The 16,094-nt window shown below is 37.4% G+C and overlaps 1 protein-coding gene and 1 pseudogene across 2 annotated transcripts in view; one reads left to right on the top strand and one right to left on the bottom strand.

The window, feature by feature from the left end:
* MCU (mitochondrial calcium uniporter) overlaps nucleotides 1–16,094 on the bottom strand; it is a 217,004-nt gene that overhangs the window by 41,519 nt on the left and 159,391 nt on the right. For both annotated transcript variants that reach the window (XM_037130504.2, XM_037130505.2), the window contains one exon: nucleotides 15,791–15,860. In XM_037130504.2, the coding sequence (XP_036986399.2) occupies nucleotides 15,791–15,860 (70 nt within the window). The remainder of the gene's footprint in view (nucleotides 1–15,790; nucleotides 15,861–16,094) is intronic.
* LOC119038170 (60S ribosomal protein L27a-like) lies at nucleotides 96–520 on the top strand (annotated as a pseudogene).

Here is a 16,094-nt window from a genome sequence, read left to right as displayed (position 1 = left end):
GGCAGGGCAGGGGAGAGCAATGGCGAGAAAAATTGAGAAAACTGTCATTGAACAATTAAAAAAAAAGTTTGGCCTCTTGCATCTCGGCCACCAACATGCCATCCAGACTGAGGAAGACCTGGAAACTTCCAGGCCACATAAGCCATGACCACAGCTGCATCAGCAAGCACAGGAAGCACCTGGTAGGCTGAGGTAGTCTGCCAGGTTACTTTGGGAAAGTTCAAGGCATTACCACTTAAAGAGGAACCAGAGCTCCTGCCCCACTGTGAACCTTAATAAACTGTGGACCTTGGTCAATGAGCAGACACGGGTAAGTGCTGCCAAAAACAGGACTGGAGCCACTCCCATCATTGCTGTGGTGGGATCAGGCTACTACAAAGTTCTGGGGAAGAGACAGCCCCCAAAGTGGCCCGTCATTGTGAAGGCCAAATTCTTCAGCAGATGAGCTGATGAGAAGATTAAGATGTTGGTGGGCCTGTGTGCTGGCAGCCTGAAGCCACACAGAGGGGGAGTTCACTAAATGCTCACGGGTGCAAAAAAAAAAAAGTTTGTACAATGCTCAAAGGTAAATTTACTAAAATAACAGTATTTTAAAATTACCAATGAAATCTTAGTTTATCCCCCCAAAATATTGACTCTTGGGGCCAAATACAAGATAGGAATCTATGATTCTTAAACACATAAAGTCTGAAAAATTTCACTGAAACACCAGTTTCACAGGTAAATGCCTAGGGGTTACTGTTTTAAAGTAACTGAGCCAAAATCAACAGAAAAAAATTGAAATCTTTCTCACCCACTTTAACTTTTTCCTTGAAGATTATGAAACTTTTCGAAGGGAGGAAATTGACAGCTTTGAGAAACTCTGCATGGAGCAGCACATTTTGGAACTGATAAATCTCTGTTATAATACTGCTTTTGAGTTAAATCCCCAGGTCTTCTTCTTTTCCACACACTGGATTGTAATGTAAATGTTAGTTTTCTTGGTTTGCAACCAGGAAAGGACAATTACCCAAGTTTCCCCAGTGCTACCATCGATAAAATGACTGCTTGCTGTTGTGAGGTCGCAATGGGCATTTACAAGCTAATGGCAGTTGTCAGCTACTATTCTTTGGAAACAGATATTCTTTTTAAGTGTGAATTTCATGAAGTGACTCAGGTTGGGTTTTTAAAAATCTTTTGCTTTGGTTTCCATTTCAATAAAATAAGAAATAATTTATGTTTTACGCAGTGTGATTCAAAGAAACCTAGAATATATGGGGTACCCAATGTCAATACTGAGAGACAGAACATGACAACAGATTTAGGCATAAAAATAAAAAGACAAGGAATTTTTCAGTCTAAAAGAACTGCAAGGTAAACAGACATTTGGGTTTGAAGAAGGAACTAATTTTTTAAAAATGGAGCTGGGACATCAAGTATAAAAGATGTCATAAAACATAAATGCTTATTATTGGCTAATTATTAAAAATGTTCATGAAAATTCATAGTAGAATATGTGGCATTCAAAATAATGGGTAAAATATCTAAAATATACCATCTTATGAGCTTGATTGTATATATAATAAAGACTTATTATGACAGGGAACTGGTACAATGAGGAACTACTTAGTTGAACTTTATATGATGGATGATTTTAGTGGCTTCTGTCTTGTCACTATTTCTTTCTTCCCTTTTTTTGCAATATTCTATATCAGAAGTGTGAATTATAACTAGAATTTTAGTGTTGGAAGGGCCAGGGAAATCATATAGACTAATTCCCTTCTTTCACAGCTAAGAATAAAGTTAAGCCAGGTTATATGATGATGCTACAGTCACACAGTTCAACCCAATGCAAAATGGCTGTTCATCTCATCTTTTGACTAAAAAGATTGTTTTCTCTCAGGTCACATAAGACATTAAATGATTGCTAAATTAAGTAATAATTTTAGCCCTTAACTTGTTTTAGCAGCACCTTATGATGTTAACCACTCCTTCACTTTATAAAAAGCTTTCCTTTTTCCACACTCTCCTGGTTATTTTTACCTTTATTTTTACACCTTCTAGTTTTCCTTCATTGGCTCTTCTTTCTGTATTCATCCCTTAAGTTTCTAAGTGCTTTGTCCTAGACCTCTGTGCTTCTCACTTCATATACTCTCTGGCAACTGGGCCACACAACAGGAGGTGAGCAGTGGGTGAGTGAGTGAACAGCCAGTCCCCATGGCCTGCACTACCTACCACCTGAGTTCTGCCTCCTGTCAGATCAGCGGCAGAATCAGATTCTCACAGGAGGCAAACCCAGCTGTGAACTGAGCATGTGAGGGATCTAGGTTGCACGCTCCTTATGAGGATCTAAGGCCTGGTGATCCGAGGTGGAGCTGAGGCGGTGAGGCTAGTGCTGGGGAGCGGCTGCAAATACAGATCATCAGCAGCAGAGAGGTTTGACTGCACAGAGACCACAATAAATCAACTGCTTGTGGACTCATATCAAAACCCTATCAGTGAGTGGCAAGTAACAATTAAGCTGCATCAGTGGCAGGCTTTAAGTCACAATCAGACACCTATTTCAGTCCATGGGTGGCCCGCCCATTATTTTATTTACCTCTTCTGTCCGTGACTCTTTCTAGCACTGCGCACTTGTCTAACCCTAGCATGTGGTGAATTGTATAACTATTTCATTATATGTTACAATGTAATAATAATAAAGTGCACAATAAAAGTAATGCAATTGAATCATCCTGGTCCATGGAAAAATTGTCTTCCATGAAACCGGTCCCTAGTACCAAAAAGGTTGGGGACTGCTGCTGTAGGCAATCTCACATCCTTCCAAAGTGTCAGCCACCATCTAAATGCTGATGCCCCAAACCTATATTCAACTGTCTGCTGGACAACTCACTAGGTTTCCCACAGGCATACCTCAAACCTCAAAAATCCTGAAATTAAACTAATCTCCTCAAACCAACCATCTCTGACAGTTTTCATCTCAGTCAGTAACACCATCATTACATAAATATTGTCCAATCCAGAAAATTATCTGATATCCTTGACTACTCTGTGGACAAAAAAGGGCCACATACTAAACCCGAGAAGCTCAGGTGAGGCCTGCATGGTGTCCTTACAAACTCAAGGACCAAAAGTAAACACCACATAGGATGGTCTGAACATAAAAATTCCTAGTAACTAGGAGTGAGTCACAGTGGGTAGTCACACTCTGGCCTGTAGCTTCCTTGACATGGGTCAGTCTACCTTAAGTGAGCCTGTCTACTGTCTTTTGGCATTGAAGACAACATATTTTTGAAATGTTAGAGTGCTCTTTTCCAGACCCTTTAAAACACAATTGCCTGCACCAGAGCAGGAGACCGCAGAACCCCTCATTTTTATCTTGTTGCCCAAATACCATCTGTATTGCATTGTGTTTATTGAGGCAGGTTAGTAAGAAGCTAGGAAAATTACCTGGCAAAGTGGAATGGGGAAACTGAGACAGATAGTTCAGTGGCTGAGCAATTAGCAGCCAAGCAATAAGTCAATAAATCTTATCTTTGCTAACCAAAGACACCTAAGAGCAGGAACTTTACATCTCTTTTCCCCAAAGAGCTGGTAGCTTAAATCTCCCTTGTCAGTGAGACAGAAAACAGAGATGCAATTAGTGCCATTAGAGCCAGATAAGCCCAAGAATGAATGAAGTCAGGAATAAAGAACAATAACAATTAGAGCCAGACAAATCCAAGATAGAGGTGAAGCTGACCAGCAAATGATCTCAAACTCCATTGGACCATTAGTTTTGATACATCAGCATATTAAAGGACACACCTGGAAAGCTGATGAATATCGATTGAGACCTCCCCTAAAATTTCTGCCTGCAGAAAATTGGTAAAAACCCTTAAGACGAAGAATGGCAGTGTGTGCTTTCCCTTGAGCGTGCCTGTGACCCTCTCCTTTTCCTCAGATGTGTATTTTCACTTCATTTCTTCTGAGCTCTAAGGTTCTAACTTGTAACCAGGGGAGCAGTGGGCAGTGGCGGCTTATCCAGGTTAACCCCCTGATCCAGTCTCCAAGGGCCCTCCTTTTGCCTCTGTGACTTTTCAGCAAGCAAAGCAACCCTACCACGGCTCACTTCTTCTGCCTCTGTGACCTTTTGTCTGAGTCAAAGCAGCTGTGCTTGGCTCAGTTTTGCTGCTGTGGCCTTGCCCCTTCTATCCTAAGCCTTTCCTTTGTCTCACTGTCCCAAGTGTTAATAAATGTACTGTCGAAATCACCTGAACTTGTGTCTTGAAATCTTTGCTGCACGGAGTCAAGGATCCACATATCCCAGACCATGTTGGGACAGACTTGCCTCAGCTTGTGACACTGACCATGTTGTGACCACCAAAGTTAAAGATATACATGTCTCTCCATTTTGCTTTTTACCCAATCCCAGGGATTTCCCTGCTTTGCATTCTCCTGCCTCCTTAATTTACCATTAATAGATTTCACATAACCCTGCATTCCAGTCTTGCTCCTTAGCCACAATGAATCAGGTAATCTTTCTTTCTCCAAACCCTCCTCCCCCGTGATCCTGAAGTTGGTATTTTGTGTTTATTATTCCTACCCATGACACATACACACAGAGGCAGACACACACAGACACAGACACAGATGCACACACACACACTCTCAAATATATTGATACAATATACAGTAAATATTGTGGTAGCCAGCCTCTGAGAGAGCTCTACACGGTCCTTGCCTCAAGGTATTCACGTCCTTATGAGGTTCCATTCACATCAAGTCATGTCTGGTCTGGATAAACAGAAATGAAATGGTATGTAACTTCTGAAGCTATGCTGTAAAAGACAGTGTAGCTTCTGTTCTGCTCTCTTGACTCACTTGTGCTGGGTAGTTAGTTAACATAATGAGGACAGTAGTTAACATAATGAGGACAATCCTACACCCCTATGGAGAAGCCAACATGGAAAAGAAGTAAAGGCCTCCCACCAAGAGCTAGGCAGCACTAGCTTCTCAACTACATTAGTGAGCTACCTTAGAACTGGATCCTCCAGCCTCAGTCAAGCCTTCAAATGATTGTAGACCTAGCTGACATGGGATTGCAACTCCATGAAACTTCAAATTGTCCAGTGAATTTGTTCCTAAATTCCCAATCCACAGAAATGTGAGATAACTAAAGATTTTTTATTGTTTTAAACCACTAAGTATTACCATAATTTGCTACACAGTATTAAGTACATATGAGGTCTGTCCAGAAAAAGTCCATCCATGATTAATATAATGAGAATGGTTTGTGCAACATCGATGTAACCTGGCAGCCAAGAAGAGTGGACTGGAACGCGCATGCGTAAATTGATGGCTTCACTGTACCAGTCAGTGGGGCAATAGATGCTTTTGAGTGAGCATGTGTACTGTGTGGCCATCACATGAAAAATGGCTGAGCCAGTAGAGCATCACATCTGCATCAAATTTTGCGTTAAGCTTGAACATTCCTCTGCAGAAACTATTCAGATTCAGAAGGCTGCAGCTATGGACAACCGGTGATTAGCAGCTTCATCACAACAACAATGCACCTGCTCATGCATCACGTCTCATGCAGAATTTGGTGCTTTTGGGAAAACACCAAATCACCCAGGTGACTCAGCCTCGCTATGGCCCAGACTTGGCCCCCAGCAAATTCTGGCTTTTCCCAAAACTAAAATCACCTTTGAAAGGGAAGAGATTTCAGACAGTTGATGAGATTCAGGAAAATACAACCAGGCAGGTGATGGTGATGGGGAGAACTGTGTGAGGTCCAAAGGTGAAGGGGACAGAGGTATCATTGTTCTATCTATGTACAATGTTCTTTGTATCTTCTTCAATAAATGTCTCTATTTTTCATGTTACATGGCTGGATACCTCTGGACAGACCTTGAATATACAGCATAATTTTTGCATGTGTTTAGACTTTACATAAATGGTAGCATTGTACATATAACCTTCTACAACTTGGTTTTTATACTCAGTAATGCTTTGAGATTTATTCAAATTGAATCATATTTCTAAATCATTCACTTAAAGTTCTATGGGAAATTATATTAAATATACTACAATTTATTTATCGGTTGAAAACTGAGATTTTTTTCTTCCCTATTATAAATTTTTTAAAGAGGCTAAGAGAGTTGGCAGTATTTTTAGTTTCTTATAAAATTTGGCCAACTGCTTTATTTTTTTTAACCTTTTAGAACTTTATGTTCCACATTTGCCATCTGGAATTTACTTTTGAGGTAAGAAGTCAGTTGCAACAGTACCACTGACTGAAGAGTCTACCCAATCTTCTGATTTACAATGCTAATTATATCACATGCCAGATTTCCATATTTGCAAGGTTTCTCTAGTCTGATCCTACAATCTTTCCTGTATCAATACTTTACTTTGATTATCATGGTTTAAGAAATATATCTTAATTACGTGGTTTAGGTATTTCTTTCCCTCTTTCTACTCCAAATTTATCTTAGTTATTACATGTTTAGTTTTATTCTTTCATATACATTTTAAATAAGTTCATGAATTCCTGTTGGGATTTTGATAGCGTTGCACTGTTTATAAACTCATGTCAGGGAAACTGACAAACTTTCATGCTGTTGTCCGCATGTGCACTGACACGGTGTAACTCTTCCATTACCCCTGTCTTCTTTTATGTCCTTCAGTAAAGTTTATTCTGCTCAATAGTCAGCTTACAGATTTTTTACTAGTTTCATGCCTAAATACAATAAAATATTTTATATTTAATAATGACTTTTATAAATATAATTTCAAAAGTCTGTATTCTTTTTTCATTAAATTATGGTGTGTTGGACAAAAGTGAAAACACCATTTTAATAGAATAAACACTTATTTTGGTGATATTAAAGCCTTTCCTTATACATCAAGGAAAAATATATCATTGGAATTTATAATTAACATGTATAAACCAAACATGCTTTTGCTTCACAATAATCACAGAAGAATCAATTTAAATATGTAAAATAAATAAAAACATCTTTAAATTACTCAAAATATATTAAAATACCTGTCACATTTCTGTCACATATTAACATCATTTGAAGAGTACTGATTTTGAAAAACATATATTTATGTAGAAAATATCTTCTCCTATCAATATAAGAACACTCAATTATATAACCATAACTTTAGTAGTCTGATAAATCCAGTTGTTTGGATCTTTATAACTAGTAGTACAAAATAAATTTAATCAAATCTACTATATAGTATTGTGTACTTCAGGTGATTTAGTATTTGTACAACTGAATCTCTGCAGAATGTAAAAAACAATATTATTATGAGGTTTAAATGATAAAAGCTGTGAAAACAAAGTCATAAATCATCTTTTAATATATAGTGCTCTAACCCTTTTCTCTTTTTAAGAGATGGTGCTGTTATGAAAGTAACTTCATTAAATTTTGACCCACTTTGATTTCTGGGTGGTGAAAAGTGGAATACACTCTTAAAGTACAGTGCAGTGATGCAGAACAGTTACGGGTTTTGGAACCTTAGATTTGGTACTCAAGTTCTACCACAGGAGACACCTTGAATCCCTGGGCACATTACTCCACATCACTATACCTCAGTGTCCTTACCTATCTATAATGCAGGGATTCTAAAACCTCACATGGTTTAATGAGAATATATGAAAATGCCTGCTTTAATAGTTTCTCCTGCTTTTCCTAAAATCTAAAGTCTTAAAACCTAAAGACTGAAATCATATAACACATCCAATCATGATTGGAAAAAACTTCCAATCATGCCTTTAAATTTCAAGAGAACAAAAATGACCTGTTCCACTGAAGGCAACAAAGGTTAAGAGTGTAAGTTATATAAACCAATTCTGTGTTCCTTAATATCTTTGACCTCTTTGAGAATATGATAAAGAATTAGATTCCTCCTTTAGCCCTATTTCCTGGAAAATTCAAGCAACTTATACATAAAATTTTCACACACTATTTTATTTCATTGGAAACTGATTTCCTTTATAATGCCTGCTATGGACTGAATTATATTGCCTTTCCCTCTCCCCCAATCCATATGCTGAAGCTCTAATGCCCAATGTGAATCTGGAGACAGGATCGTTAAGGTTAAACGAGGTCATGAAAGTGGGGCCCTGATCTGATAGGACTGTGGCTTTATAAGAGTAAGTGCTCTTTCCACTCCCCGCTGTGAGAGGTGGCCATCTGCAAGCCAGGAATAGAGTTCTTACCAGAACCTGACCATGCTGGCACCCTGATCTCAGACTTCCAGCCTCCAAAACTGAGAGAAAATACATTTTTGTTCTTTAAGCCACCAAGTCTATGGTATTTTGGTATGGCAGCTTGAGGACACTACTACATTGCATATTTTAAAAATGAATGTTTACAAAAATTGAAGCATTGTTCTTCTTTTAAAGCAAAATCAATGGCTATTTGTTATTTTTAAAAACACAATGAAATTAAAACCACAATGAAAACAAGACTACAAATTAAAACAAAATAAACTTTAATTCTATACAGAAGAACATTTCAATTACAGGACTGCTATTGTTTTTGGAACATGGTACTTAAATATCATCTTTGATATCTAAAAGGTAGGGACTTTCTGTGCTGGCCAGTATGGCTCCGGTGGTTGGAGCATCATCCTGTAACCAGAAAAGTTGCAAGTTCAATTCCAGGTCAGGGCACATACCTGGGTTGTAGGTTTGATCCATTGCATAAGGGATTGATGTTTCTCTCACACTGATGCTTCTCTTCCTCCCTGCCCCTCCCTTCCCCTCCCTCTAAAATCAATAAGCATGTCCTCAGGTGAGGAAAAATATAAAGTAAAATAAAAAATGAAAATAAAATAAAAGGTTGTGCCTTTCTGTTTTGATGAAAAGAAGTTGTGAAAACTCTGAGATTCTAAGAAAGGTACTCATATAGTGTGGTAACAAACATGATCACAAGGTCTCGAGCTCACTTTGCCAGATGATATTATGCTAGGCATGTGCAAGAAACCTAAGAATTCTCTAAGACTTGTAGGACTGAATTCAGGTCACTGCTTTGATGTAATATCAAAATGAAAAGATTACAAATCCAAGTTTCAGTTTTAAGGTTTCTTAGTGGAGATAATCTTCAAGAGCTCTGAATTTTAATTCTGGCAGAGAAATGGACAAGGCTTTCTGTCCATGACCAGCACACAGAGAAACTCCTCCAGCAGTTGGGAAATTTAGATTGTTGTCTATTTCTAATTGCCTACTCTGGAGCTATAGCCTGTTTAAAATAGTTCATGATCTTTCTACTAAGTCAGTAATAACAACTATAAGGTCTTAAATGAGAAGACTATGCTCATTCATAAAGCCCTAGGTATCCCCAAATAAATCAAGCCAACTAAACTCTTCCTCCTATTAAGCTTTCTCTTTTAAAAAGAAAACTCCTGTCTAATGTTTAATCAGGTAAAGAAAAAATTCTATTTTGATTTTTTTTCTTATTAAATCTTGTTCTCATGAGAGTGATTACTTCTGTGGTAGCAAGAAAGGCTTCCTTCAAGTCTATTGGAAGAGTCTTCAATACCAACCAGTTTATGCCAATGGCGGTGGTGGGGGAACCAATGCATTATTACGGTGGGTGCAGCTCCTCTCTTGTCCAAAGTAATATAAATATGCATGTTGCCAAGTTTGGAAGATGCATCATTTGTGTAGAAAGTAAAGTAACAAGATCTTCCTCAACATCAAAAAACGTTTTTCTGGTAATTTATTGTGGCAAAGAAATGGAACACTTTTTGAAACATGGTAATAGTTATTAATAATGTTAACAGCCTTTCTAATTTCCATAAGAGAATCTTACATATTCAAGATTTTTCTTTGGCTGTGTCAATTTGCTTACTATCAGATAAAAATGAAAAACTAACTCCTCAGAGCAATATTAATAGTTTTATCAAACTGCATTGTGGAGGGAAGTGGGATAGTTTCTAATTTCTTCAAAACTTACTTCAAAATATTGGAATAAATGTCACAATCGTAGAATAGATGACATCATCTGAAATTTGATATAAATCTGCTTCTATTCCAAGCTAAGCCAGTTCACATACTGTGAGCAAATAAAACTTAAAGTTCTTTCCAATTTCATTTGCCTGCTTTTCTTGGCAATGTGAAAGTCAATTTTGTAGACTCTTTAAAAAAAAAAAAAGGAGAGACTTTGTGATGGAATAAGTTCAACCACATTCTGGTAATTTGAAATTGAAACTTATACTTACAAAAACTTTTCAAACTGTAGACTATATTTCAAAAACGGAAAAATATAAGGTGTTTGAGTTGTTCCAACCTCATATTTAGGTCGGTGAGAACTCTAACCACATTAACACACTGAGGCTTTGTGTTCCATCTTTGGACTGTCATTACTTTCCTTTCTCTTTTTGTTATGTTTTTTAAAAGTTGGAATGAAAGATGGTGGTGGGATGTGTCTGTGCCCTCAGTATGATGACAACAAGTACAGAATTTACTGCTGTGTACAAGAGTGTGACCATTAATAACACAGCATGACTCAAAAAAAATCATCTCTTTCCTCAAAAACTATTTCAAAAATGCTAGAAAATAAAGAACATGTACAAATCAATACTAAGAAGGTAGTCATTTTTTTTGGAATGAGCAAAAAATTTGGACGCTTTACCAAAGAAAATATTTGAATGGTTAATAAGCATCCGAAAAGATGCTTAACATCATTAGTCATCAGTGAAATGCAGATTAAAACCACAATGCAAACAATCTGCTCGAATGCCTATAATCAAGAAGACTGGCCATACCAAATGTTGGGGAGGGTATGGGGAATTTGGAACAGTTATACATTGCTGGTGGGAATGCAAACGGGTACAGCCCCTTTGGAACAGAGTTTTATAATTTATCAAAAAGTTAAACATATATTTACCATATTACTCAGCCATTCCACTCCCAATTATCTACTCAAGAGAAATTAAAACATATGCCACGCAAAGACTTATAAGCAAATGTTGATAGCAGTATTATTCTTGATAGTTCAAAATGGAAAGCAATTTAAATGCCTTTTATTTGGTGAGTGAATAAACAAAATACGGTATTTTCAAGTACTAAACTACTACTCAACAATAAAAATAAAGAACTATAATATATGCTACAATATGAATAAACCTCAAAAGCATTATGATGTGTAAAAGCATCTAGATACAAAAGACTACATATTGTATGAACCACTTATACGACATTTTCAGAAAGGGTTTAAGTATAGAGACAGAAAGTAGATTAGTAATTGCCTGGGGTAGGAGTAGGAGCAGAGGTTGATTGCAAAATAGGAACAAAGGAATTTTTATGAGAGAAACAAGCAATCTAAAGCTGGATTCTTATGATGTTTGCACAACCACAGGTGAATTTTGTGGTATGTAAAATATATCTCAATAAAGCTTTTTAGAAAAACTACCGGGACAATGACCCTGGCTGGGTAGCACAGTTGGTTAGAGTGCTGTCCCAATACACCAAGGTTGTGGGGTTGATCCCTGGTCAGCGCAGAAACAAGAATCAACCAACGAATGCATAACTAAATAGAACAACAGAACTGATGTCTTGTTCTCTTTCAAATCAATAAATTAAAAAAGAATTAAAAAAAAAGTACCAGGACACCCTGGCTGGTGTGGTTTAGTGGACTGAGTGCCGGCCTGTGAATCTAAGGGTTACCGGTTCAATTCCAAGTCAGAGCACATGTCTGGGTTTTGGGCCAGATCCTCAGTAGAAAGCATGTGAGATGCAATCACACATTGATATTTTCTCCGTCTCTTTTTCCCTCCTTTCCCCTCTCCCTAAAAATAAATAAATAAAATCTTTTAAAAAGTAACAGGATACAAATCAAGAGAAAAAATTCAGGGCACATATCTAATCCCCAAACCATCCATAGACATTAGGTTAAGAATTTATATATTATACTTGGATTAATTAAATAGTTGATTATTTATTATTCAACAGGAATTTCCAACAACTTTCCATTACTAAAATTACTTACCCTCAAACAATTTTTGTGAGAAAATCTTACGTATTTTTTGTTAACTACAAAATAAACACACCTCTCTACCACAGTTCACAATACAGAGCTAACTGAATCTCATTACATTTCTGTGCACAGAAATGAAGCCAGACAGAAGAGGCCATTTTTCCTTGCTCTTACGTCAGCTCACCTTTGGCACTTTCCCTGTAGTTAAGGTGAAGATATGTCCTGGCTTATGCTATTGAAACTGCTAGTACAACTCTGTCCCCCTCTCACTCTCAAAAGTGTCCTGGGTGGATGGTAAATTATACACTCAACCTGATTACAGAAGCATTACTTTCATCCTTAACTTCCATCAACAAGAAAGGGAACACCTAAAGGCTTTGAATGCCTTAGTTATAAATCATACAAATGTAAAAATTTCACAGTGAGTCATTTTACATTTGAGAATCTGGGGCACAGAGAAATTAAAATGAGAACCCTAAAACCACATCTTTTAGATTAGGTGTCTATAAAACTACCATAACTACTACCCTTTAAAGAATAAGAGTTTTTGGTGGGTAAGTACAATTTCTGAAGGGTAAGTGCATTTCTCTCTTGGAGGTAGTAAATAATACTATCTCCATGTCATACACAAGGAAAGAGATTTTGAAATGTTACCCTGCCTAAGGTTATAAGGTGGTTAAATAATGAAATGGGGTGCAAACTTAGGTCTGCTTGACTCCAAAGATCGTCTCTTAACCTCTAAGCACAATGCCTCTCCTGAAGGGAAACACGGATGTGGGTCCAGGTGTGTGCATGTGCACCTGTGTGCAATACATCCAAAGCAGCTCTTGAGTTGAGGTCCATGAGACTAGGGACTCTATAAGTTGGTTTAAGGCAGCCTGGTCATTAAGAAATTACATGTAAAACTTCATAGGTATATATATAAATTTCCTTCTAGAGAAAGAATCTAGAACCTACACTAGATCCTTAAAAGTATTTATCACACATACAAAAAATAAGTACCTTTTAGATTGCTTCAGTAGGGAAGTTAAACATTTAAGATAATCTATATATTTTATATCAGCTATCACAGTCATAACTAAAAGATTTGCCAAACCAAATTATTAACAGATATTACTGAGGAAGTATATACTAGTGATATATACTAGTAATATAAATATCATAATTATACAATGTGCATATTTTAGATTTTGTACTTTTAAAAAATTAGGGTCAAGCCCTCTTTTGGTAACAGACTATATGACCTGTGGTCACCACAAAGAGCAATAAATGATGGTAGAGCTGTTCACTACTGGTGGTTAAATCTATTAAAGTAGCTGTGCATTAAGCAGAGTTTTCTCACATGCTCTATTGACCTAAGGTAAAATTAATCAAGAAATACAAAATAAGAAAGACATATAATTTGGCAGTAGTAAGGACACTCCCTGAGTTACTGGTACATTAAATCAAAAAATTTTGTGCTTCTATTTCTTGATAGCCAATATGAGTTACTTTTCCTATTGGTAGGAAATTTAGAAGCCACTGTTTAAAGAAATGTATCTTTTCCAACAGGACAAAAAGCCACTTTCTCAGGCCCTCTTTCCCAGAGCTCACTGGACCCCATAAAGCATGACTGACCCTAATTGTTTTATGAGCCTTTATCCTCAGGACCAGAACATTACTGGAAGCACCCTGAAGGTGCAGAGGCTCCGGAACTTGTGAAACAGAACACCCCAGACCACAATGGCCACGAACCCTGCACCCAAAGATAACGTCAAAACACTTTGCAGCCTAACTCAAACATCCTGCTCTACAACCGCCCCATTACCCTATAAACACTCACAGCCCTGACCCCTCTGGGCTGGGGCTGGTGCGTTCTCTACACCTAGGCCTTTCCTTCCCCTGGGAAAGTGAAAATAAAACCTTTACTCTCTGCACTTTCTTCTCTTTGTGAATTCTTTCATGGCCCGTGTCATCAAACACCTGAACACTTCCAGCTTTTGTAAAAATATTACCTTCAATCCCTCACACAACACAGGGACAACCTACTAGCATTTATGTTCTTGGATAACATGCAGACAGATACGCCAGTACAACTGTACCACTGTTACATTACTGAAATATTTTCATGCAGATTAGCATACAGGATAATAGTAACTGCATTAAGTGGTAATATAATATAAATTCCCAAATAAACTCACTAGTTCAAGTTAATTGACTCTGAATATCTTAAAAACCACTGGCAGATGACTGTACTGTTGTAGTATAATTTAGTTGATATTGAATATACATAAGCTACTGGATACATATTACTATATACTGACAATATATAACAATTTCAGACAATGTTATGAAAGCTGGAAATTTTTGAATGAAATGCTGCTAGTTTTGCAAAAGCCAAGAAGACTCAACATTATGAACAGTATTTTCTACATCAAGAGAAATTCTCTTGAGACTATCCAATCGTGTTACCCCGCAGAGGTCATGCGGGAGGTAAGAGGACCTGGGAGTGGTGCTGGCATAGATGTGGACGGCACCCAGTCGGACGTTTGACGGGCCAGGACAGTGAGAGGGGTAAGTGTGATAGCCGCCCACTGCTCTGCAGGAGCCAGAGAGGAAACGAAGTAGGTGGCATGGGGAGGTGGCATTATGGTGCACTGGCTTTGGGCCATGTGGGAAATACTGGCATCTGCGCACATACCGAGTTTTGACTGGGGTCGACATACCTAGCTGGCCTCAGCTGTAAACAAGTACTGAGTGCTGCCTTTTAATTTATATAGATATATTACTTTATCAGTTCTTTATGTCTTGAAGAGGTAAGAAAAAGAAAGCCAGTTACTATTTTTCTTATTTTGATTCTGGCTTATTTTTCCTTTCAACTTCTCCATATTATAAGTAAGTAATCACAAATGGATATTTCCTCCAAGTTTAGAGAATGTGGCAGATACGAACACACTGTCTATATATTCAGATAACTAAACAGCTCTGGGAGGGGGTTTTGATAACATTGCAACTATCTATATTGACTAAATACAGAGGATCCTAGGACTTTCATGGTTCGCCTGGGGTTTGTTCAGTTTCAGGTGTCCTTATAAGTTTGGAGGATATTCTTTTGATGGCTGCTCTAAGAATTAATGTTTATAAGGTTGAAATTAGAGTTCTAGCAAACTAAACTTAACACAGAGTAAATATATTTAACAGTCAGCTCTAAGCAAATAATCTAAACTGTAAATGTACAATACGGGGTAAGAGAAATGACAAGAAGAGTAGTAAACGTATCTCCTCTACTACTGTAAAAACAAGCAAAATTTAGATCCTATTGTCAGTGTGCAGCATCATGGACATTTACAAAGCACCGCATATAGTCCCCAAGCATCTGTTCATTCTTATCCACATCAAGAAGAGTATTATAGTCTTGACTCTAAAGGAAGAAAAAGACAAGCAAGGGGTGGGGGTAGGTCTCAACTTTGAATTGCTTCCATGTAGACTCCGATACCAGGAAGGGGCTGGAATGTTTATTATCCATATATGAAGACCCAATGGTTAGAAAATATAAAAGATGGTGCTTCTGTGATCTTCCATTCACTGTGCCCCCAGTTTTAAAATCAATGAAAAAAAAAACCAGTAATATTCCATACTTCTGAAAACTTGATGGGTCTATTAGTTTTTCTCACCAATTCCTCCTCTAAATTCACTAGATACTCATTCAAATTTTATTTCTCTTCTTTAAACTACCTCCTTCTTTCTCTGACTCGCAGCCAATTTTAAGCAAAAGAGTATAGTTTATAAATTTATGTCAATTAGAGGATGGGAAACAAAGAAATGGATTAAATGGATTTGCTAAAACTCACCATCAGAGGGCACAACAGTACTGCAATACACCACACCCAAATTCTGCCAAGAAGAGAGCCTCTGCTGCACCTGCAAAACACAAAGACACATCTACAGTCAAGACAGAACAACAAATGTTATACGCACATCTGTGTATATATAAAAAGAATAGCTTTTTGAATACTTAAGTAATATGTATTCTTTGTAGAGAAGTTAAAAAATACAGATAAAAGATTCTCAGGCTGGTGTAGCTCAGTGCATGGAGTGCCAGCCTGTGAACCAAAGGCTTGCCAGTTTGAAACCCAGTCGGGGCACATGTCTGGA

The sequence above is a fragment of the Artibeus jamaicensis genome, unplaced genomic scaffold (genome assembly GCF_021234435.1).
Source record: "Artibeus jamaicensis isolate MK-2021 breed Jamaican fruit bat unplaced genomic scaffold, CSHL_Jam_final contig_332, whole genome shotgun sequence".
NCBI classification, from domain to species: Eukaryota; Metazoa; Chordata; class Mammalia; order Chiroptera; family Phyllostomidae; genus Artibeus; species Artibeus jamaicensis.
The sequence above is the reverse complement of the archived record's forward strand: the minus strand, read 5'-3'. Positions and strand labels throughout refer to the sequence as shown.